Source organism: Engystomops pustulosus, chromosome 5, assembly GCF_040894005.1.
Source record: "Engystomops pustulosus chromosome 5, aEngPut4.maternal, whole genome shotgun sequence".
Taxonomy (NCBI): Eukaryota; Metazoa; Chordata; class Amphibia; order Anura; family Leptodactylidae; genus Engystomops; species Engystomops pustulosus.
In genome coordinates, this window is record NC_092415.1 from 8,939,350 (window position 1) to 8,960,122 (window position 20,773).

The 20,773-nt window shown below is 47.6% G+C and overlaps 1 protein-coding gene across 1 annotated transcript; it reads right to left on the reverse strand.

Annotated features, from left to right (window-relative positions):
• Nucleotides 1-343: 343 nt before the first annotated feature.
• Nucleotides 344-10,162, reverse strand: LOC140132399 (uncharacterized). The gene is made up of 2 exons (XM_072151138.1): nucleotides 10,056-10,162; nucleotides 344-2,038 (listed from the first exon to the last, which is right to left on the reverse strand). The coding sequence occupies exons 1-2, from the start codon at nucleotides 10,110-10,112 to the stop codon at nucleotides 1,262-1,264; spliced, it is 834 nt and encodes a 277-aa protein (XP_072007239.1). The 5' UTR covers nucleotides 10,113-10,162; the 3' UTR covers nucleotides 344-1,261.
• Between the last annotated feature and the right edge of the window lie 10,611 nt (nucleotides 10,163-20,773).

The window sequence follows — 20,773 nt, forward strand, 5'->3', positions numbered from 1 at the left end:
GAGGGGTAGATCACTGATCTGAAGGAGTAGATCTCTATGTTGGAGGGGTAGATCACTGATCTGAAGGAGTAGATCACTATGTTGGAGGGGTATGTCACTGATCTGAAGGAGTAGATCTCTATGTTGGAGGGGTAGATCACTGATCTGAAGGAGTAGATCTCTATGTTGGAGGGGTATGTCACTGATCTGAAGGAGTAGATCTCTATGTTGGAGGTGTAGATCACTGATCTGAAGGAGTAGATCACTATGTTGGAGGGGTAGATCACTGATCTGAAGGAGTAGATCTCTATGTTGGAGGGGTATGTCACTGATCTGAAGGAGTAGATCACTATGTTGGAGGGGTAGATCACTGATCTGAAGGAGTAGATCTCTATGTTGGAGGGGTAGATCACTGATTTGAAGGTCTAGATGTTTATGTTGGAGAGATATTTGATCTGAAAGGTAGATCACTGTCTTGAGTTAAAGAGTTAGATATGTGGTTTGGAAGGGTTCATCTAGTTGTCACTCACTTCTGGCCGACCCAACACAATGAGGGTCATTTACTAAGGGCCCGATTCGTGTTTTACCAACGTGTTACCCGAATATTTCCGATTTACGCCGATTTTCCCTGAATTGCCCCGGGATTTTGGCGCACGCGATCGGATTGTGGCACATCGGCGCTGGCATGCACGCGACGGAAATCGTGGGGTGTGGCTGAACGAAAATGGATTCGGAAAAACCGCCGCATTTAAAAAAAAAAATGTGTCGCGGAGCTTGCACTTACCTTCACTAGGAATAGGCCGGTGTACTTGAGTGCGTTCCGATGCTCTTCAGCGCAGCAGCGCCACCTGGTGGACGGCGGAGGAACTGCCTTAATGAATCCCGGCAGAACATGAATCCTCCGCAGAGAACGCGCCGCTGGATCGCGAATGGACCGGGTAAGTAAATCTGCCCCAAAACTACATAATAGATCGTCCTGTCATGTTTCTAGGGCGGTGACATCAGTGAGCGGTTGTTATCATCATCATCTTCATTACGGATCCACCCCATACAGACAACGTAGACTATATCATCTAACAACTGCCTCTACGTGTGACTCCATCTCCTCTGCTGAACAACATAGTCCAAGTCTTCTCCCTAGCTTTACCCCTCAGGCTCGTAGACCGACCTGCCCCTCACACTCAACCATTCCTACAATGAATTCCTTAAAATTTCCTCAGACTTTTTCAAAAATATGTTGCTCTACAGATAAAGTTGGTCCTAATTCTTTGTTTTATTGACCTCATTTCCCAATAGCCCTCATCTCAGTGTAGTCTCCTGGAGGTCCGCTGATGGTGATGGTCTGAGGTGCGCCATGACTTGCTTTGGGACACCTTGTAGACCTCAGATGTCCTTCTACAGAAACATCTCCACTCTCATTGACCTTAGATGATATGTTCTTAGGAAGGGAATCTTTCATGTTTGTACTTTCGGGTCGGATCACAGATAATTTTAAGCCCCCTCCATGTAAATCCCGAGGGAGAGAAGATGTCCTTACAGATGACTCTTTGAACAATACATTGTCCTTGGTGGCCAAGATATCTTCTGGAAGTCTTGGAAGTTTGTTCTCCTCCTTTCCGATCTTCTTTAATGGCTGATTTTTGGTGGGACACTGATAGGGGGTGTTCAGTCTTTGGTGTGGGGGCTTCCTTTCACCCACACCCTCAGCCATTGTTGTGATTTTTTCCATTTGTGCCTCTTTTACTTGTACTGGAAGTTCTAAAGGAGCCAATCTGATTGGTCGCTTTTTTTGGAAATTATCAATGTTTTTGGATTCTGTCAATTTCAAAGAATTGAGACTGTTACAAAAACTCCCGATAGTGATCGCCTCTCTCCTGATCAGAGCAGTTTCAGAGCTGGGGAGCAGTAGTTTGGTTTTTGGAAACCTTCTGTCTCTCTTTAGGGTGGCTTTCTGTATTCCGATTCTGGTATTTTTGGCCAAGGTCAGATCAAGGTTGTCAACGTCTGTGATTTTTTCGTTGCTTTTGCTGCAAAATTTCAGGACCTCTTCATGAGGAAACTAAACATGAAAATATTTATAGGTAAATAATAACTATATTATTATATATCTATGGGGGACATTTATCATAGTATCATAAAAGCCCCGCCCCTTCCATGTGCCCGATATATCAACAGGCTCCAGAGAAACACAAGAGAGACACCAGGGATACAACAGAGAGACACCAGGGATACACAAGAGAGACACCAGGGATACAACAGAGAGACACCAGGGATACACAAGAGAGACACCAGGGATACAACAGAGAGACACCAGGGATACACAAGAGAGACACCAGGGATACAACAGAGAGACACCAGGGATACACAAGAGAGACACCAGGGATACACCAGAGAGACACCAGGGATACAACAGAGAGACACCAGGGATACACAAGAGAGACACCAGGGATACAACAGAGAGACACCAGGGATACACAAGAGAGACACCAGAGATACAACAGAGAGACACCAGGGATACACAAGAGAGACACCAGGGATACAACAGAGAGACACCAGGGATACAACAGAGAGACACCAGGGATACAACAGAGAGACACCAGGGATACAACAGAGAGACACCAGGGATACACAAGAGAGACACCAGGGATACAACAGAGAGACACCAGGGATACACAAGAGAGACACCAGGGATACTCAAGAGAGACACCAGGGATACAACAGAGAGACACCAGGGATACAACAGAGAGACACCAGGGATACATCAGAGAGACACCAGGGATACACAAGAGAGACACCAGGGATACAACAGAGAGACACCAGGGATACAACAGAGAGACACCAGGGATACACAAGAGAGACACCAGGGATACAACAGAGAGACACCAGGGATACAACAGAGAGACACCAGGGATACAACAGAGAGACACCAGGGATACACAAGAGAGACACCAGGGATACACCAGAGAGACACCAGGGATACAACAGAGAGACACCAGGGATACAACAGAGAGACACCAGGGATACAACAGAGAGACACCAGGGATACAACAGAGAGACACCAGGGATACATCAGAGAGACACCAGGGATACACAAGAGAGACACCAGGGATACACAAGAGAGACACCAGGGATACAACAGAGAGACACCAGGGATACAACAGAGAGACACCAGGGATACAACAGAGAGACACCAGGGATACACAAGAGAGACACCAGGGATACTCAAGAGAGACACCAGGGATACAACAGAGAGACACCAGGGATACAACAGAGAGACACCAGGGATACATCAGAGAGACACCAGGGATACACAAGAGAGACACCAGGGATACACAAGAGAGACACCAGGGATACAACAGAGAGACACCAGGGATACAACAGAGAGACACCAGGGATACAACAGAGAGACACCAGGGATACAACAGAGAGACACCAGGGATACACAAGAGAGACACCAGGGATACTCAAGAGAGACACCAGGGATACACAAGAGAGACACCAGGGATACACAAGAGAGACACCCGGGATACAACAGAGAGACACCAGGGATACAACAGAGAGACACCAGGGATACACAAGAGAGACACCAGGGATACACAAGAGAGACACCAGATACAACAGAGAGACACCAGGGATACAACAGAGAGACACCAGGGATACAACAGAGAGACACCAGGGATACAACAGAGAGACACCAGGGATACACCAGAGAGACACCAGGGATACACAAGAGAGACACCAGGGATACACAAGAGAGACACCAGGGATACAACAGAGAGACACCAGGGATACAACAGAGAGACACCAGGGATACAACAGAGAGACACCAGGGATACACAAGAGAGACACCAGGGATACAACAGAGAGACACCAGGGATACAACAGAGAGACACCAGGGATACAACAGAGAGACACCAGGGATACAACAGAGAGACACCAGGGATACAACAGAGAGACACCAGGGATACAACAGAGAGACACCAGGGATACAACAGAGAGACACCAGGGATACAACAGAGAGACACCAGGGATACAACAGAGAGACACCAGGGATACACAAGAGAGACACCAGGGATACACAAGAGAGACACCAGATACAACAGAGAGACACCAGGGATACACAAGAGAGACACCAGGGATACACAAGAGAGACACCAGGGATACACAAGAGAGACACCAGGGATACAACAGAGAGACACCAGGGATACAACAGAGAGACACCAGGGATACAACAGAGAGACACCAGGGATACAACAGAGAGACACCAGGGATACACAAGAGAGACACCAGGGATACACCAGAGAGACACCAGGGATACACAAGAGAGACACCAGGGATACAACAGAGAGACACCAGGGATACACAAGAGAGACACCAGGGATACACAAGAGAGACACCAGGGATACACAAGAGAGACACCAGGGATACAACAGAGAGACACCAGGGATACAACAGAGAGACACCAGGGATACAACAGAGAGACACCAGGGATACACAAGAGAGACACCAGGGATACAACAGAGAGACACCAGGGATACAACAGAGAGACACCAGGGATACAACAGAGATACACCAGGGATACACAAGAGAGACACCAGGGATACAACAGAGAGACACCAGGGATACACAAGAGAGACACCAGGGATACACAAGAGAGACACCAGGGATACACAAGAGAGACACCAGGGATACAACAGAGAGACACCAGGGATACAACAGAGAGACACCAGGGATACAACAGAGAGACACCAGGGATACACAAGAGAGACACCAGATACAACAGAGAGACACCAGGGATACAACAGAGAGACACCAGGGATACACAAGAGAGACACCAGGGATACAACAGAGAGACACCAGGGATACACAAGAGAGACACCAGGGATACAACAGAGAGACACCAGGGATACAACAGAGAGACACCAGGGATACAACAGAGAGACACCAGGGATACAACAGAGAGACACCAGGGATACACAAGAGAGACACCAGATACAACAGAGAGACACCAGGGATACAACAGAGAGACACCAGGAATACAACAGAGAGACACCAGGGATACAACAGAGAGACACCAGGGATACACAAGAGAGACACCAGGGATACAACAGAGATACACCAGGGATACACAAGAGAGACACCAGGGATACAACAGAGAGACACCAGGGATACAACAGAGAGACACCAGGGATACAACAGAGAGACACCAGGGATACAACAGAGATACACCAGGGATACAACAGAGAGACACCAGGGATACACAAGAGAGACACCAGGGATACAACAGAGAGACACCAGGGATACACAAGAGAGACACCAGGGATACAACAGAGAGACACCAGGGAAACAACAGAGAGACACCAGGGATACAACAGAGAGACACCAGGGATACACAAGAGAGACACCAGGGATACAACAGAGAGACACCAGGGATACACAAGAGAGACACCAGGGATAAGAGGAACATTAAAGAAACACAATGATGGAGGATACACTGAGCATACACTGAGGATACACTGAGCATACACTGAGCATACACTGAGGATACACTGAGGATACACCACTGATACACTGAGGATACACTGAGGATACACTGAGGATACACTGAGGATACACGGAGGATACACGGAGGATACACTGAGGATACACTGAGGATACACTGAGGATACACTGAGGATTCACTGAGGCTACACTGAGGATACACGGAGGATACACTGAGGATACACGGAGGATACACTGAGGATACACTGAGGATACACTGAGGATACACTGAGGATACACTGAGGATACTCTGAGGATACACTGAGGATACACTGAGGATACACTGAGGATACACTGAGGATTCACTGAGGATACACTGAGGATACTCTGAGGATACACTGAGGATACACTGAGGATACACTGAGGATACACTGAGCATACACTGAGGATACACTGAGGATACACTGAGCATACACTGAGCATACACTGAGCATACACTGAGCATACACTGAGGATACACTGAGGATACACTGAGGATACACTGAGCATACACTGAGGATACACTGAGGATACACTGAGGATACACTGAGCATACACTGAGCATACACTGAGCATACACTGAGGATACACCACTGATACACTGAGGATACACTGAGGATACACTGAGGATACACTGAGGATACACTGAGGATACTCTGAGGATACTCTGAGGATACACTGAGGATACACCACTGATACACTGAGGATACACTGAGGATACTCTGAGGATACACTGAGGATACACCACTGATACACTGAGGATACACTGAGGATACACTGAGGATTCACTGAGGATACACTGAGGATACACTGAGGATACTCTGAGGATACTCTGAGGATACACTGAGGATACACTGAGGATACACTGAGGATACACGGAGGATACACTGAGGATACACTGAGGATACACTGAGGATACACTGAGGATACACTGAGGATACTCTGAGGATACACTGAGGATACACTGAGGATACACTGAGGATACACTGAGGATTCACTGAGGATACACTGAGGATACTCTGAGGATACACTGAGGATTCACTGAGGATACACTGAGGATACTCTGAGGATACTCTGAGGATACACTGAGGATACACTGAGGATACACTGAGGATACACTGAGCATACACTGAGGATACACTGAGGATACACTGAGCATACACTGAGGATACACTGAGGATACACTGAGGATACACTGAGGATACACTGAGGCTACACTGAGGATACTCTGAGGATACACTGAGGATACACTGAGGATACACTGAGGATTCACTGAGGATACTCTGAGGATACTCTGAGGATACACTGAGGATTCACTGAGGATACACTGAGGATACACTGAGGATACACTGAGGATACTCTGAGGATTCACTGAGGATACACTGAGGATACTCTGAGGATACACTGAGGATTCACTGAGGATACACTGAGGATACACTGAGGATACACTGAGGATACTCTGAGGATACTCTGAGGATACTCTGAGGATACACTGAGGATACACTGAGGATACACTGAGAATACACTGAGCATACACTGAGGATACACTGAGGATACACTGAGCATACACTGAGGATACTCTGAGGATACTCTGAGGATACACTGAGGATACACTGAGGATACACTGAGGATACACTGAGGATACTCTGAGGATACACTGAGGATACACTGAGGATACACTGAGGATACACTGAGGATACACTGAGGATACTCTGAGGATACACTGAGGATACACTGAGGATACACTGAGGATACACTGAGGATACTCTGAGGATACTCTGAAGATACACTGAGGATTCACTGAGGATACACTGAGGATACACTGAGGATACTCTGAGGATACTCTGAGGATACACTGAGGATACACTGAGGATACACTGAGGATACACCACTGATACACTGAGGATTCACTGAGGATACACTGAGGATACACTGAGGATACACTGAGGATACTCTGAGGATACACTGAGGATACACTGAGGATACACTGAGGATACTCTGAGGATACACTGAGGATACACTGAGGATACACTGAGGATACTCTGAGGATACACTGAGGATACACTGAGGATACACTGAGGATACACTGAGGATACACTGAGGATACACCACTGATACACCACTGATACACTGAGGATACACTGAGGATACACTGAAGATACACTGAGGATACACTGAGGATACACGGAGGATACACGGAGGATACACTAAGGATACACTGAGGATACACCACTGATACACCACTGATACACTGAGGACACAACACGGATACACTGAGGATACACTAAGGATACACTGAGGATACACTGAGGATACACCACTGATACACTGAGGATACACGGAGGATACTCTGAGGATACACTGAGGATACACTGAGGATACACTGAGGATACACTAAGGATACACTGAGGATACACTGAGGATACACCACTGATACACTGAGGATACACTGAGGATACACTGAGGATACACTGAGGATACACGGAGGATACACTGAGGATACACTGAGGATACACTGAGGATACACTGAGGATACACTGAGGATACACTGAGGATACACCACTGATACACTGAGGATACACTGAGGATACACTGAGGATACACTGAGGATACACTGAGGATACACTGAGGATACACGGAGGATACACTGAGGATACACTGAGGATACACTGAGGATACACCACTGATACACCACTGATACACTGAGGACACAACATGGATACACTGAGGATACACTACTGATACACTGAGGATACACTGAGGATACTCTGAGGATACACTGAGGATACACTGAGGATACACTGAGGATACACTGAGGATACACCACTGATACACTGAGGATACACTGAGGATACACTGAGGATACACTGAGGATACACCACTGATACACTGAGGATACACTGAGGATACACTGAGGATACACTGAGGATACACGGAGGATACACTGAGGATACACTGAGGATACACTGAGGATACACTGAGGATACACCACTGATACACTGAGGATACACTGAGGATACACTGAGGATACACTGAGGATACACTGAGGATACACTGAGGATACACGGAGGATACACGGAGGATACACTGAGGATACACTGAGGATACACTGAGGATACACTGAGGAAACACGGAGGATACACTGAGGATACACGGAGGATACACTGAGGATACACTGAGGATACACTGAGGATACACTGAGGATACACTGAGGATACACGGAGGATACACTGAGGATACACGGAGGATACACTGAGGATACACTGAGGATACACTGAGGATACACTGAGGATACACTACTGATACACTGAGGATACACGGAGGATACTCTGAGGATACACTGAGGATACACTGAGGATACACTGAGGATACACTGAGGATACACTGAGGATACTCTGAGGATACTCTGAGGATACACTACTGATACACTGAGGATACACGGAGGATACTCTGAGGATACCCTGAGGATACACTACTGATACACTGAGGATACACTACTGATACACTGAGGATACACGGAGGATACTCTGAGGATACACTGAGGATACACTGAGGATACACTGAGTATACACTGAGGATACACTGAGGATACACTACTGATACACTGAGGATACACGGAGGATACTCTGAGGATACACTGAGGATACACTGAGGATACACTGAGGATACACTGAGGATACACTGAGGATACACGGAGGATACACTGAGTATACACTACTGATACACCACTGATACACGGAGGATACACTGAGGATACACTGAGGATACACCACTGATACACTGAGGATACACTGAGGATACACTGAGGATACACTGAGGATACACTGAGGATACTCTGAGGATACTCTGAAGATACACTGAGGATTCACTGAGGATACACTGAGGATACACTGAGGATACTCTGAGGATACTCTGAGGATACTCTGAGGATACACTGAGGATACACTGAGGATACACTGAGGATACACTGAGGATACTCTGAGGATACACCACTGATACACTGAGGATACACTGAGGATACACTGAGGATACACTGAGGATACACTGAGGATACACTGAGGATACTCTGAGGATACACTGAGGATACACTGAGGATACACTGAGGATACACTGAGGATACTCTGAGGATACACCACTGATACACTGAGGATACACTGAGGATACACCACTGATACACTGAGGATACACTGAGGATACACTGAGGATACACTGAGGATTCACTGAGGATACACTGAGGATACACTGAGGATACACTGAGCATACACTGAGGATACACTGAGCATACACGGAGGATACACTGAGGATACACTGAGGATACACTGAGGATACACTGAGGATACACTGAGGATTCACTGAGGATACACTGAGGATACACTGAGGATACACTGAGCATACACTGAGGATACACTGAGCATACACTGAGGATACACTGAGGATACACTGAGGATACACCACTGATATACTGAGGATACACTGAGGATACACTGAGGATACACTGAGGATACACTGAGGATACACTGAGGATACACTGAGGACACTCCACCACAGATACTCACAGACTGAGTCCACGTCTCCTGAGTTTTCCTCCTGGATCTTAGTTCCTTACTCTCCATTGTAACGAGTGGTTTGTCCTCATTCCCCGGGAAGCTTCTCCCCTCAGGACGATTAGGCAGCAGAGGATTAAGGTCACATTTATTTATAGCTGAGACTTAGAGAAAGTGAAGACGATACAATCCTGATGGGACAATGACACGAGGGCGTTGTGTGCCCATCACCTTGGCGGTGCCCATGATATCAGACCTGGAAGACAGTAACCAAGGTCATGGGCTGTGACCTCTGAGACCCTCACAGGTGGTGGACCTTAGAAGGTCCACATTACTCATCTAATGGCTTCCATCTTATCTTCTCCATGGGACATTTGTCCATCAATTATTCTACACCCTCCAGGGCTGTAGTCACCTAGAGGTCACTGACAACAAGGAGTTAATAATCTAAGGTCAAGGGTCAAGAGAGCTGAGTAAGTGGAGTTACCGGGGTCAGACAGTAGTAGTAGTTACATATAGCATACTATACTCCCGATACTCAACTACCCCGAGTGTCCAGGATCTAATGTAGAAGGAGATGCAGATCATGGGGGACGCTCTACTAATGGATCTCCTAAGCCTCCATCAGGGACAGAAGAAGGTGACAGAGAAGCGATGACCCTCTGTGTGACCAAACCCCATCCCATTAAAGAGAACCTGGCAGCAGGAATGTCAGTTTTAGCTGGTGACAGGTTCCAATAGCCGATGCTTTGCTGATTTTAAAAAAGCCTTTTATCAGTATTCTGAATCATTTCAGTACTTTATATAAGTTTAATTCCCATTACCTGGCTTCCTGTTGTGAGTCCTGGCAGCTTTGTGTGCCTGTGTCACCTCTCCTCCACAGGGGGATGGTGAGGAGGAGAGGAAGAATCCATGATGAGACACAGGCACACACAGGCTGCAGCTGCTCCTCCCTGGGACTCCGGCGCGCTGCTGGCAGGGAGCCAGGTAATATGAAATAAACTTATATAAAGTACTGAAATGATTCCGAATGCTGACAAAGGCATTTTGAAAATTAGCGTAACATTGGCTAAAGGAACCTCTCACCAGCTAAAAATAACATTCCTGGTGACAGGTTCACTTTAAATACTGCAATGACTGCAGCCCACCCCTAGGGTATAGAGGCTGCCTGACCCCACAACCTCCTCCATCTCTCGGGGCATGGGCTATGGGTAGTGCACAGGCTGCTTGGCATAAGGGGGCAATAGACAAAATTCCTGGCCCTGCACCACAAATTGCTCCTATTTCAGGGCTTTTATACCCGAATTCTGGTGAACAACCCCTGAGAAATGTCCCCATTGTCTTCCCCCTCTTTGCATTGAGGATTCCTGACGTTGTTTTTCTCATAGAATAGAAGTCTCCAAAAGGTTCCAAGCAACATACAAAGTCTCGAAATTGTAAATCCTTTCGGATACATAAAAAATTGTTCAATATGAACACAATTTTATGATAGTTTGTGGGTGCAAATCCGAAATCATCGGAATATCCGACGTTTGTGAGGTCCTCGGACCCTTAGTTCATGCGACCCATAGGGGCACATTTACTTACCCGGTCCAGTCGCGATCCAGCGGCGGGTTCTCCGGCGCTGATTCGGGTTCTGCTGGGATTCACTAAGGTCCGTGCGCCGATATTCACCAGGTGTCGCTGCTGCGCCGAGTTCCGCTGGAGTTCACCTGCTTTTTTCTGGTGTATGTGAGTGCTTGATTTTGCGACACAAATGGCTTTTTAAATTCCGCGATTTTTCCGAATCCTTCGGGTTGGCCGGTGGCCACGCCCCCCGATTTCTGTCGCGTGAAAGTCGGCGCGACTGCTCCAAAAATCGATCGCGTGCGCCACAATCCCATGAAATACAGCGCAAAACGGAAATATTCGGGAAAAACCCCACGGATTCGCGGCTGCGGACCCTTAGTAAATGTGCCCCATAGTGTGCAAAACACATGAAGGATCCAGACTACGAGGAATACGACTTTCTGCTCTGATGAGATGAAAATTGGACTTTTTTCTTTTGAACCTGTCATCAGAAAATTGACTTAATAAACCTCTCTCAGTGGGGCTTATTTACTAAGGGTCCGCGGACCGCACAAACGTCGGATATTCTGCCGATTTCGGATTTTCACCGCTTTTAAAAGGGTATTGTGACGCATGTGACACAAATCAGGGGGCGGGACGTTGGACGATCCGACGGATTCGGACAATAATAATAATAAATAAATTATTATTTATATAGCGCACACAGATTACGCAGCGCTGCACAAAGCACGTCACATTGGTCCCTGTCTCCATGGGGCTCACAATCTAATCCACCTACCAGTATGACAAACCGCAGGATTTAACTTAAAAATTGTGTCGCAAGACAATGCACTTACATGCACCGGGAGGAAGAAGGTGAACTCCAGGGACTCATGCGACACATTCAGCAAGTCGGGCGCACGGTGTAAGTGAATCGCGGCACAGGGCATTGTCGTCGGACAAGGCACTTTCCGGATCTCCTCTGGGCTGGGTAAGTAAATGTGCCCCAGTATGTTGCCAAGTACAGAACACCTTCCAGATAATGGGGCAAATTTACTAAAGGTTTTGTGCCGCAATTTAGTCAGACTCACGTTCTTCAATGGTAAAACGTCTTATACAGGTATAGAAGAAGTGTCTGCACTGGGATTGTGTCGCACGCGATCGGATTGTGGCGCAGCTGCTTCCATGCGACAGAAATCGAGTTGCGGCAGTTGGACGATCCGACTGATTCCGACTGAGCGCGGGATTTTACTTTCAAATTGTGTCGCAAGGCAATGCACTTACATGCACCAGAAAGTAGAAGGTGAACTCCAGGGACCTGAGCGGGGAAGCGACACATGCAGCATATCGGGTGCACGATCTTAGTGACTCCCCGCACAGCGCATTATACACGGACAATGCACTTACATGCACCAGGAAGAAGAAGGTGAACTCCAGGGACCTGAGCGGGGAAGCGACACATGCAGGAAGGATATCGGCCGCAGGATCTTAGTGACACCCCGCACAGCGCATTATACACGGACAATGCACTTACATGCACCAGGAAGAAGAAGGTGAACTACGGGGACCTGAGCGGGGAAGCGACACATGCAGTATATCGGGCGCACGATCTTAGTGTCTCCCCGCACAGGACATTATACACGGACAATGCACTTACATGCACCAGGAAGAAGAACTCCGGGGACCTGAGCAGGGAAGTGACACATGCAGGATATCGGACGCAGGATCTTAGTGACTCCCCGCACAGCGCATTATACAGGGACAATGCACTTACATGTACCAGGAAGAAGAAGGTGAACTCCGGGGACCTGAGCGGGGAAGCGACACATGCAGGATATCGGGCACAGGATCTTAGTGACTCCCAGCACAGCGCATTATACACTGACAATGCACTTACATGCACCAGAAAGTAGAAGGTGAACTCCGGGGACCTGAGCGGGGAAGTGACACATGCAGGATATCGGACGCAGGATCTTAGTGTCTCCCCGCACAGCGCATTATACAGGGACAATGCACTTACATGCACCAGGAAGAAGAAGGTGAACTCCGGGGACCTGAGCGGGGAAGCGACACATGCAGTATATCGGGCGCACGATCTTAGTGTCTCCCCGCACAGTACATTATACACGGACAATGCACTTACATGCACCAGGAAGAAGAAGGTGAACTCCGGGGACCTGAGCGGGGAAGTGACACATGCAGGATATCGGACGCAGGATCTTAGTGACTCCCCGCACAGCGCATTATACAGGGACAATGCACTTACATGTACCAGGAAGAAGAAGGTGAACTCCAGGGACCTGAGCGGGGAAGCGACACATGCAGGATATCGGGCGCACGATCTTAGTGACTCCCCACACAGCGCTTTATACACGGACAATGCACTTACATGCACCAGGAAGAAGAAGGTGAACTCCGGGGACCTGCGCGGGGAAGCGACACATGCAGGATATCGGGGGCAGGATCTTAGTGACTCCCCGCACAGCACATTATACACGGACAATGCACTTACATGCACCAGGAAGAAGAAGGTGAACTCCAGGGACCTGAGCAGGGAAGCGACACATGCAGGATATTGAGCGCAGGATCTTAGTGTCTCCCCGCACAGCGCATTATACACGGACAATGCACTTACATGCACCAGGAAGAAGAAGGTGAACTCCGGGGACCTGAGCAGGGAAGTGACACATGCAGGATATCGGGGGCAGGATCTTAGTGACTCCCCGCACAGCGCATTATACACGGACAATGCACTTACATGCACCAGGAAGAAGAAGGTGAACTCCAGGGACCTGAGCGGGGAAGCGACACATGCAGTATATCGGGCGCACGATCTTAGTGACCCCTCACACAGGACATTATACACAGACAATGCACTTACATGTACCAGGAAGAAGAAGGTGAACTCCAGGGACCTGAGCGGGGAAGCGACACATGCAGGATATCGGGCGCACGATCTTAGTGACTCCCCACACAGCGCTTTATACACGGACAATGCACTTACATGCACCAGGAAGAAGAAGGTGAACTCCGGGGACCTGCGCGGGGAAGCGACACATGCAGGATATCGGGGGCAGGATCTTAGTGACTCCCCGCACAGCACATTATACACGGACAATGCACTTACATGCACCAGGAAGAAGAAGGTGAACTCCAGGGACCTGAGCAGGGAAGCAACACATGCAGGATATTGAGCGCAGGATCTTAGTGTCTCCCCGCACAGCGCATTATACACGGACAATGCACTTACATGCACCAGGAAGAAGAAGGTGAACTCCGGGGACCTGAGCAGGGAAGTGACACATGCAGGATATCGGGGGCAGGATCTTAGTGACTCCCCGCACAGCGCATTATACACGGACAATGCACTTACATGCACCAGGAAGAAGAAGGTGAACTCCAGGGACCTGAGCGGGGAAGCGACACATGCAGTATATCGGGCGCACGATCTTAGTGACCCCTCACACAGGACATTATACACAGACAATGCACTTTCTGTGAACTCCGGTGTCCATGTAAATAAATGTGCCCCAATGTTTCTTTCTTGGCCCAGTGCAATGACATCATCACGAAAATTAACTTTGAAAAGAGGGTTTTAAATTGATTGTATAAAGTCAAGTTGCTGATGACCAGTCGGTGCAGCTCATTATCTGCCAAATACAATCCCAGCAGTGACACATTACTGGGGGGAGAGGGCACATTACTGGGAGGGCAGAGTGCACATTACTGGGGGGCAGAGTGCACATTACTGGGGGGCAGAGTGCACATTACTGGGGGGCAGAGTGCACATTACTGGGGGGCAGAGTGCACATTACTGGGGGGTGGAGGGCACATTACAGAGGGTAAGAGGGCACATTACTGGGGGCAGAGTGGACATTACTGGGGGGAAGAGTGCACATTACTGGGGGGGCAGAGTGCACATTACTGGGGGGGCAGAGTGCACATTACTGTGGGGGGCAGAGTGCACATTACTGTGGGGGGCAGAGTGCACATTACTGTGGGGGGCAGAGGGCACATTACTGGGGGGCAGAGGGCACATTACTGGGAGGCAGAGTGCACATTACTGGGAGGCAGAGGGCACATTACTGGGGGGCAGAGTGCACATTACTGGGAGGCAGAGTGCACATTACTGGGGGGGGGGGCAGAAGGCACATAACTGGGGGGGGCAGAAGGCACATTACTGGGGGGGCAGAGGGCACATTACTGTGGGGGGCAGAGGGCACATTACTGGGGGGGCAGAGGGCACATTACTGGGGGTAGAGTGCACATTAATGGGAGGGCAGAGTGCACATTACTGGGGGGCAGAGGGCACATTACTGGGGGCAGAGTGCACATTACTGGGGGGCAGAGTGCACATTACTGGGGGGCAGAGGGCACATTAATGTGGGGGGCAGAGTGCACATTACTGGGGGGCAGAGGGCACATTACTGGGGGGCAGAAGGCACATTACTGGGGGGGCAGAGGGCACATTACTGGAGGGCAGAGGGCACATTACTGTGGGGGGCAGAGTGCACATTACTGGGAGGGGCAGAGTGCACATTACTGGGGGGCAGAGGGCACATTACTGTGGTAGCAGAGTGCACATTACTGGGGGGCAGAGTGCACATTACTGGGGGGACAGAGTGCACATTATTGGGGGGCAGAGTGCACATTACTGGGGGGGGCAGAGTGCACATTATTGGGGGGCAGAGTGCACATTACTGGGGGGGGGCAGAGTGCACATTACTGGGGGGGCAGAGTGCACATTACTGGGGGGGCAGAGGGCACATTACTGTGGGGGGCAGAGTGCACATTACTGGGGGGGCAGATGGCAAATTACTGGGGGTAGAGTGCACATCACTGGGGGTCAGAGTGCACATTACTGTGGAGGGCAGAGTGCACATTACTGGGGGGCAGAGAGCACATTACTGGGGGCAGAGGGTACATTACTGTGGAGGGCAGAGTGCACATTACTGGGGGGCAGAGAGCACATTACTGGGGGCAGAGGGTACATTATTGGGAGGCAGAGGACACATCACTGGGGGTCAGAGTGCACATTACTGGGGGTAGAGTGCACATCACTGGGGGTCAGAGTGCACATTACTGTGGAGGGCAGAGTGCACATTACTGGGGGGCAGAGAGCACATTACTGGGGGCAGAGGGTACATTACTGTGGGGGGGGGGCAGAGGGCACATTACTGGGGGGCAGAGAGCACATTACTGGGGGCAGAGGGTACATTATTGGGAGGCAGAGGACACATCACTGGGGGTCAGAGTGCACATTACTGGGGGTAGAGTGCACATCACTGGGGGTCAGAGTGCACATTACTGTGGAGGGCAGAGTGCACATTACTGGGGGGCAGAGAGCACATTACTGGGGGCAGAGGGTACATTACTGTGGGGGGGGGGGGGCAGAGGGCACATTATTGAGCAAAAAAATAATTATTTGATCTTACCAATGACTGCAATGAAACAAATAGTGAAAAATGTGAACTTGAATACTTTCTGTACACACAGGGTCACTACCACGGAGAGTCATCATTTCCTGACAGCAAGTGGAGATCTTAAAAATTATTCTTTATTGAAAAGCTAAATATTTGTTGTAATTTTCCTTTACAGGCGGTCTCCTACTTAAGGACACTCGACTTACAGACGACCCCTATATAAAGATGGACCCCTGTGCCCCCTGGTGAATGGTGTCTGTAATGAAGCTTTACTGATAATTCTTGGTCCAATTACAGCAAAAAAATTTGGAAACTCCAATTGTCACTGGGGCAAAAAAAAAAATTTGTCTGGAGCTACAATGATAAAATATACAGTTTCGACTTACATACATATTCGACTTAAGAACAAACCTATGGACCGTATCTTGTATGTAACCCGGGGACTGCCTGTACTTAGAAGGTTCCGTCTGCCACATAAGAAGACCCCAGTAGACTTGGGGTCTATTATAGAATTTTGGGGGCTTGATGTTACACCTGATTTATCCTTTCTTCTGTATCAATTCTATAAAACAAAGCGCCATATTGTACATCGCCTGCTCCACAGGTAACAGCGTCAGGATCAGTGACAACCCTAATGCTGCCAGGTCCTGCATAATCCTCTTACACAGCAGTGACCCCTATGGGGCTGCAGTACCTGCTGGTGGCCACTAGATGTCTCACTGCTGTCATGTATGAAGGCGAGTTCACACTGCCCCTAAAATAACCCATCATGTGCACTGCCAGGACCCCGGGACACCGGTGACACTCCCTGGAGGAGGACAGTCATAGTAGACACAGATATTTCTGGGAAAGCTAGGTGCATAGCAATTTTGGCTACTTTTACTGTCAGGAAGTGTAACCCAACTTTTCCAGATTCCTGAATGGCACATTCCAATACCACCATATCTTATAGTGATGTTTACCAGCAATACTGGAGTCTGAGAAAGCTGGGTGAGGGTGCGTTCACACGTTGCAGTTAAAACTGCAATGCAATCAGCTTTGAGGGGGGTTTAGGTGCAGTTTTGTCAATTGAACAGGTGAAAGACATGAACTGAACGAGTGAATTTGATTTTGAAGGGGAAATCGGCTCCTCAAATGTCTTTCACCTGTTCAATTGACAAAACTGCACCTAAAACCACCTCAAATCTGATTGCGATGCAGTTTTAACTGCAACGTGTGAACGCACCCTCAGGGTGACATGATGCATAACTCAGGGTGCTGTCACACGTCGCGTTTACCGCATGCGTTTAAAAACGCATTGCAATAGCTGGAGAGTGATTTGCCTAATTAAACAGCTGCTAACACCTGTGTTTACAAAACGCAACCGTTAACGCATTGTTAACGCATGCGTTAACATCGCGGTTAACGCATGCGGTTGTTAACGCATTGTTAACACATGCGTTAACATCGCGGTTAACGCATGCGTTTTGTAAACACAAGTGTTAAGAGGTGTTTAATTAGGCAAATCACTCTCCAGCTATTCCAATGCGTTTTTTAACGCATGCGGTAAACGCGACGTGTGACCGCACCCTCAGGGTGTGGATAAGGTAATTTGTTTCAGGTGCTGATAACAGAGAGCAGTAGAGGTGCACAGGACCCATAGTGAGTGCTCAGGGTACAGTGGATACTAGATGTCAGAGTGTAACCTTCTTACAGTATAAGATACATGAGGACAGTCTTGTTCTTTCTTGCAGCGCGGAGGGATGAACATTTTTGGAATTTTTTCTCTTTTTGGGATCAAATAAAAAAGATGGAATCTCAGCAATGACAAGTCCAAAGGTGAAGTCCATCTGTTCTCCTGTCACCACCTCAGGGACATGGATCCTGCCAGAAACTATTCATCTAATCTATCTATCTATCTATCTCCTATCTATCTATCTATCTATCTATCTATCTATCTATCTATCTATCTCCTATCTATCTATCTCATATCTATCTATCTATCTTCTATCTATCTATCTATCTATCTATCTATCTATCTATCTATCTATCTATCTATCTATCTCCTATCTATCTATCTATCTATCTATCTATCTATCTATCTATCTCCTATCTATCTATCTCCTATCTATCTATCTATCTCCTATCTATCTCCTATCTATCTATCTCATATCTATCTCCTATCTATCTATCTATCTATCTATCTATCTATCTATCTATCTATCTATCTCCTATCTATCTATCTATCTATCTATCTCATATCTATCTATCACCTATCTATCTATCTATCTATCTATCATCTATCTATCTATCTATCTATCTCATATCTATCTATCTATCTCATATCTATCTATCTATCTATCTCATATCTATCTATCTATCTCATATCTATCTATCTATCTATCTATCTATCTATCTATCTCCTTTCTATCTATCTATCTCCTTTCTATCTATCTCCTTTCTATCTATCTATCTATCTATCTATCTATCTATCTATCTATCTATCTATCTATCTATCTCCTATCTATCTATCTATCTATCTATCTATCTATCTATCTCATATCTATCTCCTATCTATCTATCTCCTATCTATCTATCTCATATCTATCTATCTATCTCCTATCTATCTATCTATCTATCTATCTCCTATCTATCTAGATACAGAGATAATGGGCCACATTTATCACTTTTGTGCGCCTAAGTGTAGTAGTTGCGCCTAAATTCTGGCGCACTGTTTTGCCAGAATTATCACAAGCTACAACCATCTGTGATAAGTATATTTTCTGCCTCTTATTAATCACTTTACTTTAACACAATTTTGGCGCAGTTTAGGCGCAATGTTAGATTCGGGCACTTACATGTGATCCTGCTACAAGCTCCTCTCTGCTTCTCCCACAGCCCAGAATGAAGATAACACTCACAGCAGCACCCAGGTGTGTGACACCCAGCACCCAGTGACCTCCTCAGCAGCACCCAGGTGTGTGACACCCAGCACCCAGTGACCTCCTCAGCAGTGGCTTCTCCTGGAGGGGATCCCCCAGTGCTGGTCTCCTGCTGCACCCCTGTAATTCTGCACAGTATCCCCCTCAGACAAACTGGTGATACTGTGCAGAATTACATGGGGGACACTTGTATGTCGTATCTGCAACATTCTGCAAACTTCTGCAAACTTCTCTTGCTCTTGCTGTGAGCTCAGGTTTTGCAGAATATTTAGTAAATAGAAGGTGATGAACTGTAAATAGTCTGCAGCTCCTGTCTGCAGTGTATCTAATGTATCTATTATCTCTTCTAGTGTCTGATTGAGCTCTGCTGCTAGAAATGAGCTCTTCTGCAAAGGGGCTCAGTGCTTTCTTCTCAGATAACGCCACCTTCGGGCTGGAGTGTTTTTGCGCCCGTTTTTGCGCCTAAATGCAAAAGTCGCACGTGATGAATATCATTAGGCGCAGCAAAACATCTGGAATTGAACGATAGATGAGGGAAAGCTGCTTATTTTAGCTGCGCGGCTAATTTGACGTTTAATCGCAAAAATGGCGCAAAAACGGTGCGCCTAAACGAAAAGGCGCAAAAACAACAGAAAAAACAAGTGATACATGTGGCCCTATGTAGGTAGATAGATAGATAATATAGATTTTTTCATAAAATCTATGACCCTTCCCCTACAGTCATTAGTTGCTTTGGGGTCTTTAATACAGCCCTGTAATTAGAATCACAGAGACCACCAAGACGCTACGAGATAAGTTCTGCAGGAGCCGGTAGACCCTCTGGGGGGCAGCGCTGAGC

Bases quoted from the DNA above. Each gene is read 5' to 3' on its own strand.
- LOC140132399 (XM_072151138.1), bottom strand. From the start codon at position 10,112: ATGGAGAGTAAGGAACTAAGATCCAGGAGGAAAACTCAGGAGACGTGG. The intron at 2,039-10,055 runs GTGAGTATCTGT...TTTCATGTTTAG, and splicing joins AGGAGACGTGGACTCAGTCT to TTTCCTCATGAAGAGGTCCT.